Raw genomic sequence first — 17,863 nt, 5'->3', positions numbered from 1 at the left:
TCTTAGTTGAAAGATAAACTTAGGAGGTTCATATGCTAATTTCTTAGACCTTGAAGGCCGCCTCTAATCTGAAAGCATTGACAGTTTTTCACCACTAGAGGGCGTTAGTTTATGTGTTTCACATAGATAACATTGAGCTCTTGCACGTGAAGCTCCTAGGAGTCAGCAGTGATTGGCTAAAAATGCAAGTCTGTCAAAAGAACTGAAATAAGGGGGCAGTTTGCAGAGGCTTAGATACAAGGTAATCACAGAGGTAGAAAGTATATTATTATAACTGTGTTGGTTATGCAAAACTGGGGAATGGGTAATTAGATAATATACTATCTTTTTAAACAATAACAATTCTGGAGTAGACTGTCCCTTTAAACTTGCATGATTCAAAAAGAACAAAATTTTTAAGACCCTTAAATTCACTTCTATTATCAAATTTGCTTTGTTCTCTTTGTATTATTTGCTGAAAAGCATATGTACCTATGTTCAGCAATGCACTACTGGGCAATAGCTATAACACGTATGTAAAGAGCTCTACATGTTAAAGGGGCAGTAAATGTTAAATATCTATAAGATACACAGTCAGCTATAAAAGCACATTTATTGCTGCTACAACAAAGGAATTAAAAAGCTCCAGCAAGGTTCCCGAGGCCGCCCCCATGCAAGAACATTTTTTCATATCCCACCCCATTCTCTTCCTGACTGCTTGCTCCTGGTTTTGTCTGTCTGCTCAGCAAATAGGTTGCACATGCACAGTCCCTCATTCAAAAAGCTGGGCAGACAAGCAGAGTAGAACCACTTGCAATAGAAAGGTAATGGTGGGACCAGACGCCTTCTGAGTGGCTCTATCATTCTCTGCTGAAACTGTGTCGGCTTCGCCGGACCGACCAGATCCCTTTTGCCGTAGTAGAAATGAATGTGCTTTACAGCTAAGTATTGTGTCTTTATAAAAATGTAACATTTACCATTTTTATACTTGCTGATTGGTGTGTAAATGTAGCCACCAATCAGCAAGCGCTACCCAGGGTGCTGAACCAAAAATGGGCCGGCTCCTAAGATTACATTCCAGCTTTTTCAAATAACGATACCAAGAGAACGAAGAAAAATGTATAATAGGTGTAAATTAGAAAGTTCCTTAAAATTGCATGCTCTATCTGAATCATGAAAGTTTAATTTTGACTATACTATCCCTTTAAGACACAAACAGCAAGGATACATAGAAGTAGGTGAGATGTAATGTACATACATCAGGGCCTGCACTTCTACATTTCCTACAATACCAGGCAGAAATGACATGAACCTCCTAATACATATAAAGGATACTCCTCATTTCATCTTAAAGGGATACGAAAGTCAAAATTAAAAATGAAATATTTATGATTTGGAGAATGCAATTGTTAGACAGGTTTCAATTTACTTATATTATCACTTCATGCTCTTATAATCATTTGTTGAAAATCATATCTAGGTAGGCTCAGGAGCTGCAGATTTGTGGCTGTGCCCATATGCCTGATATTTGGCTCACTAGTTGTGTTCAGTTAGGTTCTTTGCAGGGGTTAAACACACAGAGCATTTTATAATTGTACTACTGCTTACAGAAACAGTGTATTTTTTTCTAATGACACGGTGAGTCCACGGATCATCAATTACTGTTGGGAATATATCACTTCTGGCCAGCAGGAGGCAGCAAACAGCACCACAGTAAAGCTGTTAAATATCACTCCCCTACCCACAATCCCCCAGTCACTCTTTTATATTGTTTTATGTCCCTTTAATATATGACAGATCATTATTGTCTTACACATTTATGTCCCTTTGATACACAATATGACAGTGATCTGTAGTTGTACAAACATCAGACCCTCGTGGCTTTTTCTAATAAGCCAACACCGGCTCACACACTTCTCAGCTCCTCCTAACACACAGACAGCAGACACAAGGCAACAGGCTGCTTACAATGCCAACAGTAACACATTCTACTGAGCATTTCATCTGAATAAAAACAAAACAATGCTTAGGAATTGTAAAGACAATTGCTTGTAAATACCAGGGCAGGGTGTGTTCTGGTAGAGTTAGTTTAGATAGTGTTTTACACATAATTAAATATCTACCTTAAATGTATAAAAAAAAAAAAGTTTTAACTAGCCATTGGTGCTGTTGCTGAGTCACTATGAGGGTAGTTCCTCCAGATTTGTTGGTGTTAGGCTAGTGTCATGCCGCAAACCTGTATAACAAGTCCCTAGTGTTTGGGGCAACAAATAGAAATCAGTGACATATTAGGAGGCGTCAAAACAGCCAAAGGAGGAGGGAAGGTATCTTCAGAGTAACCAGAGGATAACACATAGTACAATAAAGAGAATGAAGAAGGAGTGACACACAGCATTATTTCTGCACGTTGGGTAAAAAGTGTGTGCAATTGTGTGTGTGTGTGTGTGCTTGTGACTGAGTTAGGGTGACAGGGTCTTCATTATGGGGATATTTTATTAAAATGATGTGCAGCAGGGTTGCTTCTAAGTTATGATTTCTCACAAACCTGAGTGTAGCCAGTCAGACTGTATTTTTAATAAGGATAACGTTTAAACCGTTCATATTAAATATTTTCCTGATTTCGATTTCTAGATCTTTGCAGGTAAATGTGAGGCTGGTTTGGGTGTTGGTATTCAGATTACTCTTTAACTAACCCATCCCATACTGGTTACTTATTAAACCATGAAATATTTTCCTGGGATTTAAAACTTTTTTTTTTTTTTTAACTTGACATTGAATTATAAATAAATAAAAGTCTCTGCAGATTGGGCTTGATTGTCACAGAAAGGGGAGTGGTGGTTTGATTCTAAGTGTAACGTTGCACTGTTTCCAGCGAGGGACTCTGATTTATTTTTGAGAAGGTCAGCCTGAACTCTGCACAAAGCAAAGCGTGGGATTAAATGGAAACAGAGACATCACGTAAGGTAGGAAATGGGCTGAGAAGGTAACCCCTGTACACACCTCTGATCAGAATTTATTTGGTAAAATTAAATTTCTAGAACCCATGTAAAATTAATTTTAGGTAATTTTTACAAAGTTAATACCCAATAACTGCACAAAACAGTTACAAGCAGTCTGCTCCCAATTTACCATTTAATAATGACTTTCCATATCTGACAGTTTGAAGCTCTCCCGTTAGGCTTCAGACACCAGTATGTGCCATATAGTGCCCTATGTGTTAAGGTCTGAGAGCCTGTACACATACTGAGCCTTGCACGCCTTATCACTGGCACTTTATCTGCCACTTCACCATTCAGCAAGTGACTGAAGGAGAAACAAGAGCAAACAGATATAGTGCAGTGTGGAATGAATGTGATGCAAGAATTTTTCCACACCAGAAGTGATAATTTACAGATTGCTATAGTTTGTTCACTGAAGGAGTTAAACAAGTCAGCCTCCCTGGTACATATATGTCCTGCAGAGTCAACAGGAGTTCAGTAGGGAAACCAGAGATCAAAAAGAACAGCACAGGGGAGTGAGGTACAATCTACGAGTCAGGACCATGTTATCCTGGAAGCTACCACGATTACTGACAGTCCAGCAAGTTCCAAAAGTAAGTGTCACTTGCACAGAATGTAGGGTCCATAACTCAATCCCTTTATACTGGCAATTTAACAGGTCTATTATTCCTATACTAGGTGTTCCATGAAGAAAGCATTATCAGTGGATATCGCTCCCCAAGGAGCTCAGCCACTGCATGTGTCCTCAGTCTATTCCAGATGACCAATGAGACTCTAAACATCTGGACACATTTCATACCCACCTGGTAAGATGATGATTTTGGTCTACTGAGTTAGCATCTATAATATGCCCTTTACTCTCATTAAATGCAAATGACATCTTCTGAACTATTAAACATAATATAATATAAACTAAGAAGCCAGAGTATTAATCCTGTCTTCCTTGCTTTTTGTATACAGGTACTTCCTATGGAGGATGTTAACGCTTCTGTATTCTCCTGGCTCCTGGGACGACCCATTCTTATGGCCTCTCCTGGTTTTTCTCCTGTCTTGCTGCATCTACCCCTTGACATCAAGCTGCGCTCATACCTTCAGCGTCATGTCCGTCCAGGCCCGGCACATCTGCTTCTTCCTGGATTATGGAGCAGTTAGTCTATATAGTTTGGGTAAATTAATATACTAGACTTGCCATGAACCAATCAAAGCACAGCATTTAACCCCTTAAGGACACGGCCATTTTTAAATTTCTTTCCCTTAAGGACCAGGGCTATTTTTACATTTCTGCGGTGTTTGTGTTTAGCTGTAATTTTCCTCTTACTCGTTTACTGTACCCACACATATTATATACCGTTTTTCTCGCCACTAAATGGACTTTCTAAAGATACCATTATTTTCATCATATCTTATAATTTACTATTAAAAATATTATAAAATATGAGGAAAAAATGGAAAAAAACACACTTTTTCTAACTTTGACCCCCAAAATCTGTTACACATCTACAACCACCAAAAAACAACCATGCTAAATAGTTTCTAAAATTTGTCCTGAGTTTAGAAATACCCAATGTTTACATATTCTTTGCTTTTTTTGCAAGTTATAGGGCCATAAATACAAGTAGCACTTTGCTATTTCAAAACCACTTTTTTTCAAAATGAGCGCTAGTTACATTGGAACCCTGATATCTGTCAGGAATACCTAAATATCCCTTGACATGTATATATTTTTTTTTAGAAGACATCCCAAAGTATTGATCTAGGCCCATTTTGGTATATTTCATGCCACCATTTCACCGCCAAATGCGATCAAATAAAAAAAAATGTTCACTTTTTCACAAACTTTAGGTTTCTCACAGAAATTATTTACAAACAACTTGTGCAATTATGGCATAAATGGTTGTAAGTGCTTCTCTGGGATCCCCTTTGTTCAGAAATAGCAGACTTATATGGCTTTGGCGTTGCTTTTTGGTAATTAGAAGGCTGCTAAATGCCACTGCGCGCCACACGTGTTTTATGCCCAGCAGTGAAGGGGTTAATTAGGGAGCATGTAGGGAGCTTGTAGAGTTAATTTTAGCTTTAGTGTAGTGTAGTAGACAACCCAAAGTATTGATCTAGGCCCATTTTGGTAAATTTAATGCCACCATTTCACCGCCAAATGCGATCAAATTAAAAAAAAAACGTAATTTTTTTCGCAATTTTAGGTTTCTCACTGAAATTATTTACAAACAGCTTGTGCAATTATAGCACAAATGGTTGTAAATGCTTCTCTGGTATCCCCTTTGTTCAGAAATAGCAGACATATATGGCTTTGGCAATGCTTTTTGGTAATTAGAAGGCTGCTAAATGCCGCTGCACATCACACGTGTATTATGGCTAGCAGTGAAGGGGTTAATTAGGGATCTTGTAGGGAGCTTGCAGGGTTAATTTTAGCTTTAGTGTAGAGATCAGCCTCCCACCTGACACATCAGACCCACTGATCCCTCCCAAACAGCTCTCTTCCCTCCCCCACCCCACAATTGTCCCCGCCATCTTAAGTACTGGCAGAAAGTCTGCCAGTACTAAAATAAAAGGTATCTTTTTTTTTTTTCTTTTTTTTTTTGGGAGCATATTTACATATGCTGCTGTGTAGGATCCCTCTTAGCCCCAAACCTCCCTGATCCCCCCCCAAACAGCTCTCTAACCCTCCCCCTCTACATTATTGGGAGCCATCTTGGGTACTGGCAGCTGTCTGCCAGTACCCAGTTTACAAAAAAAATATATTTTTTTTTAAAGTATATTTTTTAATTTTTCCCCACTTTTCTGTAGTGTAGCTTCCCCCCCCCAAGACTAAACCCCCACCCCCTCCCAGATCCCTTCGATTAACATATTTATCCCCCCTCTCTCCCTCTAAATATAAACCACTGTTCCATAGTGTAACGGTTCCCACCCGCTCCCTCCCCGTGCACGCGCCCGCCCGCCTCCCCTGTGCACGCGCGCGCGTCCGTGCGCGCCCCCCAGCAATCCCGCCCACGATCCCGCCCACGATCCCGCCCACCGGTCATCATCGATCGCCGCCCACCCGCCTCCCACGTCTGCTCCCACCCACCAACGATCGCGGCATCGATGTCCGGTGCAGAGAGGGCCACAGAGTGGCTCTCTCTGCATCGGATGGGGAAAAATGTTATTGCAGTGATGCCTCGATATCGAGGCATCACTACAATAACCGGAAAGCGGCTGGAAGCGATCAGGATCGCTTCCAGCCGCTTTCAACCCCAACGTCGTACAGGGTACGTCGCTGGTCTTTAAAGACCAGTTTGTGCAAGACGTACCCTGTACGACGCGTGTCGTTAAGGGGTTAATATACTTCACATTTACCTTTAAATACAGGGAACTGATTTGTGGATATACCAAAACACATGGTGCACCTTTGTGATCATTTGTTATTTTCAAAAATAATTAGAACTGTTTATTCTTTGCATTAGAGTTTTCTGCCTAAGTGAAACAATATTTGAGATGCCTAATTGTAGTTCCCTGCCATATAAACTATGAAACCATTTGCACAAGATGCATCTCAAATGTGTATGTATTAAAGGGACAGTCTACACCAGAATTTTTATTGTTTTAAAAGATAGATAATCCCTTTATTACCCTTTCCCAGTTTTGCATAACCAACACAGTTTTATTAATACACTTTTAACCTCTGTGATTATCTTGTATCTAAGCCTCTGCAAACTGCCCCTTTTTTCAGTTCTTTTGACAGACTTGCAGTCTAGCCAATCAGTGCCTGCTCCCAGATTACTTCACGTGCACAGTGTTATCTATATGAAATATGTGAACTGACACCCTCTAGTGGTGAAAAACTGTTAAAATGCAGGTGGGCTTCAAGGTCTAAGAAATTAGCATATGAACCTCCTAGGTTAAGCTTTCAACTAAGAATACCAAGAAAACAAAGCAAAATTGGTGATAAAAACTAAATTGGAAAATTGTTTAAAATTACATGCTCTATCTGAATCATGAAAGTTTATTTTGGCCTAGACTGTCCCTTTAAGTGTTAAAAGTGTCTGTGTTTCCTTAAACTTCATTATTACAGCTCAGCTTTAAATGGACATTAAGCACTGTGAGGTTGTTGCTATAGTAACTAGTTTATAACTGTCCCTATCTTGCCTCTGCATAGAAGGTAAAAATAAAGAGAGCAAGCTTTTAAATAAAGAGAAACCTAGGTTACAACATGACAGGGCCCATTACTCTACAGGAAACTAAAACTTTACACATATTTCAATATTTAAACAATGAATTCCATTTTTATTTAAAAATACATCTGAGAATTGCCTGGAATACATAATGGCTAGCATTTATTTAGTGTTTAATGTCCTTATAATCAGGTAGCTTACAGTTGACTCCTGGCCTTGGTAACAGCTCAGTGCAGTTTAAATCTTACCAAACAAATGTGCTTCAGGCCCATGGGCTACCTAACTTGTGGTCAGGTGTATTAATTGGCAACTGAATGAATGATTTAGTTTAACCCATCTGAGCTTAAATACATGTTTAACTCCAAAGCTTACTAACTAGTTAGATTTAAAGGCACATAAAACACTTTTTTTTCTTTCATGATTCAAATTGATCATAAAAGTTGCCTTTGACTTGTCCTAAACTATTCTTTACCCTTAGAGTATCAATGCTGATCAAGAAGATTTAATGTATAGTTCTATAGTCTTGCAATACATTAATTGTATTACCCATTCCCCAATTTTCCATAACCAACACAGTTATATTAATATACTTTTTACTAATATGATTACCTTGTATCTAAGCCTCTTCTGACAGCCCCCTGATCACATGACTTTTTATTTATTATCTATTGACTTGCATTTTAGACAATTAGTGCTGTGTTGCACTGACTTTTAAATAACTCAGCAGGCGTGAGCACAATGTTTATCTATATGGCCCATGTGAGCTAGCAGTCTCTTGTTGTGAAAAGCAAATTTAAAAAAAAAAAGCATGTGATAAGAGGCTGCCTGTAGTGGCTTAGAAACAGGCAGAAATTTAGAGGTTTAAATGTTATAAAGTATATTAATATAACAATGTCGGTTGTACAAAGCTGGGGAATGGGTAGTAAAGGCATTATTTAACTTTTTTAAACAATAACAATATTAGTGTTGACTGTCTCTTTAAAACTATTTAAATCCGAACTGTATATTGTTTGATATGATCTGCACATTGTTTTTTGTTCCATTACCATTTGGTGTGTGTAAAGTTTGGGTTTGAATTGCAGGATCAGCCGTTGCTTATTCTGCATATGTTTTTCCGGACCGGTGGGTGAACAGTCCCTTCCATCGCTGGTATGTGACATGTGCTGTGCTAAATACCGTCATCTGCACAGGATTGTCGTGCTACTCCAGGTATGAGAGATGGGGCAGATATAAAAGTACAGACAAATGATATTATGTTTTTAACCCCTGGCTGCAACTGAGAGCAGCAACTTAGTACTTCAGACTATGTTTCAGTACCTACTACAGAGTATGTTTCAGCAACTTAGTACTACAGAGTATGTTTCAGTACCTACTACAGAGTATGTTTCAGCAACTTAGTACTACAGAGTATGTTTTAGTACCTACTACAGAGTATGTTTCAGCAACTTAGTACTACAGAGTATGTTTCAGTACCTACTACAGAGTATGTTTCAGCAACTTAGTACTACAGAGTATGTTTCAGTACCTACTACAGAGTATGTTTCAGCAACTTAGTACTACAGAGTATGTTTCAGCAACTTAGTACTACAGAGTATGTTTCAGTACCTACTACAGAGTATGTTTCAGCAACTTAGTACTACAGAGTATGTTTCAGTACCTACTACAGAGTATGTTTCAGCAACTTAGTACTACAGAGTATGTTTCAGTACCTACTACAGAGTATGTTTCAGCAACTTAGTACTATGTTTCAGTATACGTTGACAAATTAAAACTGCTGTATTTAAAGACTAGCTTTTGAGAAAGGTCTGATTCTGTGATGGGATAAAATGTCAAAGGTAGACAAAGATGAGCAAGAAGCAGTGTTGGTAAATTAAAGGCACAGTCAACTCAAAAATTGTTATTGTTAAAAAACATAGCTAACACCTTTATTACCCATTCCACAGTTTTGCACAACCAACATGGTTATATTAATATACTTTTAACCTCTGTGATTACCTTTTTATCTAAGCCTCTTTTGATATAGCCCCCTGATCACATGACTTTTTATTTATTATCTACTGACTTGCATTTTAGCTGTGTTGTGCAGAACCCACAGGCAGAAATTTAGAGGTTTAAATGTTATAAAGTATATTAATCTAACAATGTTGGTTGTGCAAAGCTGGGGAATGGGTAGTAAAGGCATCATCTATATTTTTAAACAATAACAATTTTACTGTTGACTGACCCTTTAAAGGGACATAAATCACCATCTTTTTCTTTTATGATTCAGATAGAGAATAACATTTTAAACCAATTACTTTTATAATCAAATTTGCGTCATTTTAATGTTATTCTTTGTTAAAGAGATATCTAGATAGGTAACGTGTACATGCCTGAAGCACTGCATGACAGGAAATAGTGATGCCATCAAGTGCTCTTGTTAAAGGAATACTAAACCCAAATTTTTTTTCTTTTGTGATTCAGATAGAGCATGCAATTTTAAGCAACTTTCTAATTTACTCCTATTATCAATTTTTCTTTGTTCTCTTGCTATCTTCATTTGATAAAGAAAGTCCAGGACCCTGGATAGCACTTGTTTATTGGTGGATGAATGTATCCACCAATCAGCAAGAACAACCCAGGTTGTTCGCCAAAAATTGGCCGGCATGTAAACTTACATTCTTGCCTTTCAAATAAAGATACCAAGAGAATGAAGAACATTTGCTAATAGGAGTAAATTGGAAAGTTGTTTAAAATTGGATGCTCTATCTGAATCACAAAATAAAAAAAAATGTGTTCAGTGTCCCTTTAATGTAAAACATTGATGTGAAACTGCTACCATATAATGCTGCAGACACGTGCACACTCCTGATCCTACTTCCCTGCTTTTCAACAAAGGATAACAAGAAAATGAAGAAAATTTGATAATGGAAGTAAATTGGAAAGTTGTTTAAAATTGTATGCCCTATCCTAATCATGAAAGAAAAGTTTTGGGTTTTATGTCCCTTTTAAAGGGCATACAATAATATAAAAAATGTTTCAAATTTACTTTGCTCTCATGGTATTTTTGTTCAAATAAATCCCTAGGTAGGTAGCGTGTAGGTAGACACGTGACTAGAGAACTATATGGTAATAATTTTGCAAGAATGCTTTTCAGCACTAGATGTCTGCAGTATTTTCACAATGTATAGGACTGTTAAGTATTTTTCTGCCATATAGTGATCTATACATTGTGTCTGTGTTTTTTAAACAAGAATACCATGAGAACAAAATACATTTGATAACAGAAGTAAATTGGAAACTTTACACTCTATATGTACCATGAAATAAAAAGCATGTCCTTCTAATTAGGGAAAAAAGGATAACTGCGGCATTGTACGAGAAAACTGTCCTGGTTATATATTGATGCACAGAAAAACCATAGGGATGTATTGCCATATTTTTAATTCAATGTTTTTTAGACCACTTGTATTGTTCTGATCTTGTTCTGACATTTGCTTCTGTAACTGTTACCGACAGACTGGGGGCTCCTGTCCTGCACTATAACAAGTTCCTGATAGAAAGGTAATGACTGATGAGTAGGCAGCTTAGAGCAACAACTCACTGCCTATCTGTGCTTCCACCCCAGGTTCCAACATCTGAATTAAATAAAGGGAATCTTAAACCAATCAATTTCAGGTGCAGTCCTTTCTCCCAAATTAACCAAATAACAAAAAACAATGTCTTATCTCATGACCGTCTCCTTGTATAACTAAAGGACTTAAAGGGACACTGAACCCATTTTTTTTTCTTGCATGATTCAGATAGAGCATGCAATTTTAAGTAACTTTCTAATTTACTCCCATTATCATTTTTTCTTCGTTCTCTTGCTATCTTTATTTGAAAAAGAAGACATCTATGCTAAGGACCCTGGACAGCACTTGTTTATTGGTGGGTGAATGTATCCCAGGTTGTTCACCAAAAATGGGCCGGCATCTAAACTTACATTCTTGCTTTTCAAATAAAGATAGCAAGAGAATGAAGAAAATTTGATAATAGGAGTAAATAAGAAAGTTGCTTAAAATTACATGCTCTATCTGAATCACGAAAGAAAAAAATTTAGGTTCAGTGTCCCTTTAAATGGACACTAAATTAAAAAAAAGAAATTCTGCCATGCATATGAAGAGCACTGTTTAAAAATGTAAAACATAATGTTTTTGTATGGAAAAAAAAAAAAGATAAAGCCATTTATTTTGATTTTGAAACTAACAGGAAATCCGCAACTGGTCTGTTGGATAGGAGCTCATTGGCTGATAAGGAACACTCCCACTTTTGGTTGACAGTGACATGCTCCATAAGCCTAAGAACAATAAATGTTACATTTTCAGTACAGGGACAGCTAGTTTTCAAAAACCCACAAAAAATGTCCCTTAAAAGACCGCATTTTTTTTGCAACACAAAAATGGCCACTGCCTGTTTATAATAGATTTATTAAAGAAAAAAAATATTTGAAATACATTAAAATAATTGAAATTTCACACAACAGTTTGTGTTTATTATGAGGGGACTGCACCTTTTTAATTAAAGCGACACTGAACCCAAATTTTTTCTTTTGTAATTCAGAAAGAGCATGCAATTTTAAGCAACTTTCTAATTTACTCCTATTATCAATTTTTCTTCGTTCTCTTGCTATCATTATTTGAAAAAGAAGGCATCTAAGCTTTTTTTTTTTGTTTCAGTACTCTGGACAGCACTTTTTTATTGGTGGATGAATTTATCCACCAATCAGCAAGGACAACCCAGGTTGTTCACAAAAATGGGCCGGCATCTAAACTTACATTCTTGCATTTCAAATAAAGATACCAAGAGAATGAAGAAAATTTGATAATAGGAGTAAATTAGAAAGTTGTTTAAAATTTCATGCTCAATCTGAATCACAAAAGATTTTTTTTGGGTACAGTGTCCCTTTAAGAAAAAAAATATCATTATTGTTATGACCCAGTATTTGCTCATGTTTACAATGTTGTAAATTTTCGACATATTAAAAATTGCCTATTATATTTTAATGGCTTATTATTATTATTATTATTATTATTATTATTATTATATGTATTAGAATAAAGCGTGTCAGAATGACTGAGACACTCTATTGTAGCCAACACAAGGATGGTGAGGTTTTAACATAAAAGATCAAACAAATTCACCTCTAATTTGGAATCAATAAGAAGTTCCTCAAATACAACTATAAAATGAATGAACATGATGTAACTAGATAACAGTATAAGACACTATATAGTCATAATAGTACATTGTTATTCGTAAGAGTGAGAGGGAATAGAAATACATGATGTATATAGAGAGAGCACACACACACATACTGTGTGTATATATATATATATATATATATATATATATATATATATATATATCACACATATATATATATATATATATATATATATATATATATACACACACACACACAGGGTTGCCACTTCGGCCATGTTTTCCTGGACACTTATAAGTTAAACATGCTGCAGGGTTTGCAGAGGAAAACATGCATTGTGCTGCTGGACAGCACAAAAATAGTGACCCAGAACAGCACTATTCATGTTCCTCCCTGCGCATCCTGCAGCATGTGTAACTCATAAGTGTCCAGGAAAACATGGTCAAGGTGGCAACACTAGGTAGACCACACAAACACACAAAGTGGGTCCAACAAGTGCTGATGCGCCATTGTGTGTAAAAGACACATATCATCTGTTGCATCATTCACTACAGAGTTCCAAAGTACCTCAAGAAGCAACATCAGCACAATAACTGTGTGTGTAGCTTCATGATATGTGATTCTATGGCCAAACATCACAACATGTATAATGCCAAGTGTCAGCTGGAGTGGTGTAAATCACACCACCACTGGACTCTGCAGCAGGGAAAATGTGTTGTCTGGAGTGATGAATCACGCTTCACTATCTGGCATTCTGATTGAAGAATCTTGGTATGGTGGATGCCAGGAGAACAGTACTTACCAGAATGCATAGTGTCTACTCTAAAGTTTGGTAGAGGAGGGATAGAGTGTTTTCAACTTTGTGGGAAGGCCCTTTCTTGTTTCAGCATGACTGTGCCCTGTGTACAAAGCAAGGTCCATGAAGATATTGTTTGACGAGATTTGTGTGGAGAAACTCAAGTGGCCTGCACAGACCCCTATCTTAACCCCATTGAACACCTATAGGTTGTTTTGGAACAGCAATTGCAAGCCAAACCTTCTCATCCAACATCAATGCCTGACCGTACAAATGCCAAATGACACTCCAAAATCTTGTCTTCCCAGGTGGAGGCTGTTAAAGACACAAAGGGGGGGGGGGGGGTAGAGGGGTACTCCCCATTAATGCCCATGGTTTTGGAATAGGATATCCAACAAGCTCATATAGGTATGATGAGCAAGTGTCCACAAACTTTTGGCCAAATAATGTATACACAAAGGATATACACGCAGGGACATAATGTGCCATGTCTATAAAGGATATACATATAAACACCCAGTTACATAAAGCTATTATATATATATATATATATATATATATATATATATATATATATATATATATATACACGTTTAAACACTGAGATGTATACAAGGGATTTAGAAACACTGAGTTATATACAAAGAATACACATAAACAAAGAAACGCTGAACTAAAACCCTGACCTATATGCATGTGGTATATGTACCTTCTCTGACACTGTTCTATTTGCAGAGGGTATACCTACCTACCTGCACTAGGGCAATTTGCATTATACAAACATAGCTTTGTAATCCTTCCTATACTCCTTTTCAGTCACTTTGGCATTCCGGTAGACTACTATGTAAGTTGTATAGCCCCAATCAGTATGCATATTACAGGAAGTGTTTGACCATGATTATACGTCTCTACCAAGGCTATTGATATATGTAATGTTTCTGTAGTAGTAGAAAATATACATCTCTTGCCAACATATATGGTACTACAGGCTTTATACCATAGTTTACAGGAGATTTTTTTAAGATACCTCCTCTTCCTATATGAAAACCATTCTTGTTGGCTATAGTCTGTAGATTTTCTGCAGCTTGAAACCTGTTTATTTTTTTACTTATGTAGACTTCTATGAGGACTTTTTTCTGGAAATTTCCCATATATATAGTTTTCTAGAGTTATCGCAAATTGCCTTTTGGAAAACCTGCAAAAAGCCAATAAATGTGCCAGAAACAGTTCTTTATAACTTTGTAATCAGTATTAAATGGGTCACCTTTTAATGAGATTAATTTAAGATCAACTGTAGCTTTTGTTGTAGATAAATTTTAAGATTTGAATAGGTTGAACTCAATGGGCAATCTTTTTTTTTTTTTTTTACCAAAGATAGTCCATTAATGATCTGTTATTTTTCCTAATGTTTTGCAGGCTTGATGAAGTTTGAGGTAAAAATAAGCTACCAAATAAATGAGTTTGTATACACTGTATATTGGTTCTTCATTCTGAATCCAAGAAAGTAAAACAAAAAAGCTCCCAAAGCTTCTTTGGCCATTTAGATTTGTTAAATTTTCGTTTTGTTGTTGTTGAGTTGTTGTTTTTTGAGGGGGGCATGTACTCAGTTAGAAGACTGCACATTTCAAAGCTAGGGTTCATTCGATTAAGTCTCTAGCTTTCCAACTTTTGCCAAGATACAATACAATTTCAGTTTAACAATTGTTTAAGGCTTCCAACCTGGTCAGCCTCAATGTATTAGCTTGTTTGCAATCAGAATTTTGTAGGAAGAGCTTCCCTAATTTTTAAGTCACTGTTAATTGTCTTCTAGAATGTCCTTACTTAACTACATTGTTAAACTGTAGCCAACTAGAAGAGGGTGTTTTTACATGGTAAAAGGAGGCATCATTTAGGTGAGATAGATCCCAAAGACAGTTGTTAATTTTACCAAAAAAATGAGAGATGAACAGTTATTTGTAAAGTAGAAAAATTAGTAGGATAACATTGTCTAACAGTGATGGTCCCCAAAGAGTTTAAAGTTTGCACTTTGCCAAATAAATGTCATGTTTTGTATTTATTAAAATTCTTTTTTTTTTTTTATTATTGCACCCAAATTTGACCAGCGTATGCTGTTGTTTTTGTTACTTCTGAACTGATGTTTTCTGTCCTTTAAGGTTCCAGGAGGAAACCCGCCCACGCCTTAGCAAGGTTCTGCGCACAGGAGCCTTTGCATACCCCTACTTGTTTGACAGCCTTCCCTTATTTTACAGGGTAAGATCTGGATATTGAATTTTCCATTTATAAAGAAATGCATACATAACATAATGAATAATAATTACCATCAAATTCACATTTTTTAAACATATCTATCTTATCTTAACTGAAAGCAACGTTTATACAATCCAACTTAGCGATGCCGTACTGTAACATTTATTTCAGGACATATAATTAGTGATGTCATGAATAGCTCGCCGGCGAATAGTTCTCGGCGAACATAGCATGTTCGCGTTTGCCTCGGCGGGCAAACATATGCGATGTTCGATCCGCCCCCTATTCGTCATCATTGAGTAAAATTTGACCCTGTACCTCACAGTCAGAATACACATTACAGTCAATCAGCAGCAGACCCTCCCTCCCAGACCCTCCCACCTCCTAAACAGCATCCATTTTAGATTCATTTGGAAGCTGCATTCTTAGTGAGAGGAGGGACAGTGTAGCTGCTGCTGATTTAATAGGGAAATCGATAGCTAGGCTAGTGTATTCAGTGTCCACTACAGTCCTGAAGGACTCATCTGATCTCTGCTGTAAGGACAGCACCCCAAAAAGCCCTTTTTAGGGCTAGAACATCAGTCTGCTTGTTTTTTTTTTCCTGTGTAATCTAATTGCAGTTGCCTGCCTGCCAGCGTGTGTGTCAGTCTCACAGCGTATACTGTGCCCACTTGCCCAGTGCCACCACTCATATCTGGTGTAACAGTAGTGTACATTTAAAAAAAACAACACTTTTTTGACTGTGAAATAATAGCAGACAGCTGCCAGTACCCAAGATGGCCGCCAATAAGGCAGATGGGGAGGGTTAGAGAGCTGTTTTGGGGGGGATCAGGGAGGTTGGGGGCTAAGGGGGGATGCTACACCACAGCATATGTAAATATGCTATAATTTTTTTTTAATTTTTTTTTAAAAACCTTTTATTTTAGTACTGGCAGACTTTCTGCCAGTACTTAAGATGGCGGGGACAATTGTGCTGTGGGGGAGGGAAGGGAGCTGTTTGGGAGGGATCAGGGGGTCTGATGTGTCAGATGGGAGGCTGATCTCCACACTAAAGCTAAAATTAACCCTGCAAGCTCCCTACAAACTACCTAATTAACCCCTTCACTGCTAGCCATAATACACGTGTGATGCGCAGCAGCATTTAGCGGCCTTCTAATTACCAGAAAGCAACGCCAAAGTCATATATGTCTGCTATTTCTGAACAAAGGGGATCCCAGAGAAGCATTTACAACCATTTGTGCCGTAATTGCACAAGCTGTTTGTAAATAATTTCAGTGAGAAACCTAAAATTGCAAAAAAATTAAGTTTTTTTTTTACATTTGATTGCATTTGGAGGTGAAAGGGTGGCATGAAATATACCAAAATGGGCCTAGATCAATACTTTGGGTTGTCTTCTACACTACACTTAAGCTAAAATTAACTCTACAAGCTGCCTACATGCTCCCTAATTAACCTCTTCACTGCTGGGCATAAAACATGTGTGGTGCGCAGTGGCATTTAGAAGCCTTCTAATTACCAAAAAGCAATGCCAAAGCCATATAAGTCTGCTATTTCTGAACAAAGGGGATCCCAGAGAAGCATTTACAACCATTTATGCCATAATTGCATAAGTTGTTTGTAAATAATTTCTGTGAGAAACCTAAAGTTTGTGAAAAAGTGAACAATTTTTTTTTATTTGATCGCATTTGGCGGTGAAATGGTGGCATGAAATATACCAAAATGGGCCTAGATCAATACTTTGGGTTGTCTACTACACTACACTTAAGCTAAAATTAACTCTACAAGCTCCCTAATTAACCCCTTCACTGCTGGGCATAAAACACGTGTGATGCGCAGTGGCATTTAGCAGCCTTCTAATTACCAAAAAGCAACGCCAAAGCCATATAAGTCTGCTATAATGGCATGTCTGGCACACAGTGTTGGGGCAAGGGTCCATCTGACCACTGATACCTGGTCTGCAAAGCATGGTCAGGGCAGGTATATCACCTACACTGCGCACTGTGAAGCGGGTGTAACCCTTACACGTAACCCTTACACTACCTGATCGATACAACATCATACCTGATGTTTTAAAGCACGTTATTCCAAACAATTTAGGAATGTTAGGTGATTTATGCCCTTTATGGATTAAAACCAGACTCTGCATCAACTATGTAATTTTCCATGGGAGTTTTGCCATGGATCCGCCTCCGGCATGCCACAGTCCAGGTGTTAGTGCCCTTGAAACAACTTTTCCATCACTATTGTGGCCAGAAAGAGTCCCTGTGGGTTTTAAAATTTGCCTGCCTATTGAAGTCTATGGCGGTTCGCCCGGTTCGCCAGTTCGCAAACTTTTGCGGAAGTTCGCGTCCGCCGTTCGCGAACCCAAATTTTTAGGTTTGCGACATCACTACATATAATCTCTTTCCAGAGTAGGGGAGGGGCCAGCCCGCAAAAAAATCTCACTTATCTCACCTGTCTAACTTGGAGAATCGTTTCCTGCCTCTGGGAA

General features: G+C 37.7%; 1 protein-coding gene across 4 annotated transcripts in view; it reads left to right on the top strand.

The window, feature by feature from the left end:
• Positions 1-2,280: 2,280 nt before the first annotated feature.
• PAQR5 (progestin and adipoQ receptor family member 5) overlaps positions 2,281-17,863 on the top strand; it is a 32,281-nt gene continuing 16,698 nt past the window's right edge. The window contains exons 1-8 of one of the 4 annotated variants that reach the window (XM_053718491.1): positions 2,368-2,390; positions 2,880-2,942; positions 3,440-3,571; positions 3,657-3,784; positions 3,939-4,144; positions 8,227-8,353; positions 10,643-10,687; positions 15,279-15,375. In XM_053718491.1, coding sequence (XP_053574466.1) covers positions 2,919-2,942; positions 3,440-3,571; positions 3,657-3,784; positions 3,939-4,144; positions 8,227-8,353; positions 10,643-10,687; positions 15,279-15,375 — 759 coding nt within the window. In that variant the 5' untranslated portion in view covers positions 2,368-2,390; positions 2,880-2,918. Of the gene's footprint in view, positions 2,391-2,423; positions 2,943-3,439; positions 3,572-3,656; positions 3,785-3,938; positions 4,145-8,226; positions 8,354-10,642; positions 10,688-15,278; positions 15,376-17,863 lie in introns of those variants that run through there. The other 3 variants (XM_053718493.1, XM_053718490.1, XM_053718492.1) reach the window with 3 other exon arrangements.

The sequence above is a fragment of the Bombina bombina genome, chromosome 6, assembly GCF_027579735.1.
Source record: "Bombina bombina isolate aBomBom1 chromosome 6, aBomBom1.pri, whole genome shotgun sequence".
Classification (NCBI taxonomy): Eukaryota; Metazoa; Chordata; class Amphibia; order Anura; family Bombinatoridae; genus Bombina; species Bombina bombina.
The sequence above is the reverse complement of the archived record's forward strand: the minus strand, read 5'-3'. Positions and strand labels throughout refer to the sequence as shown.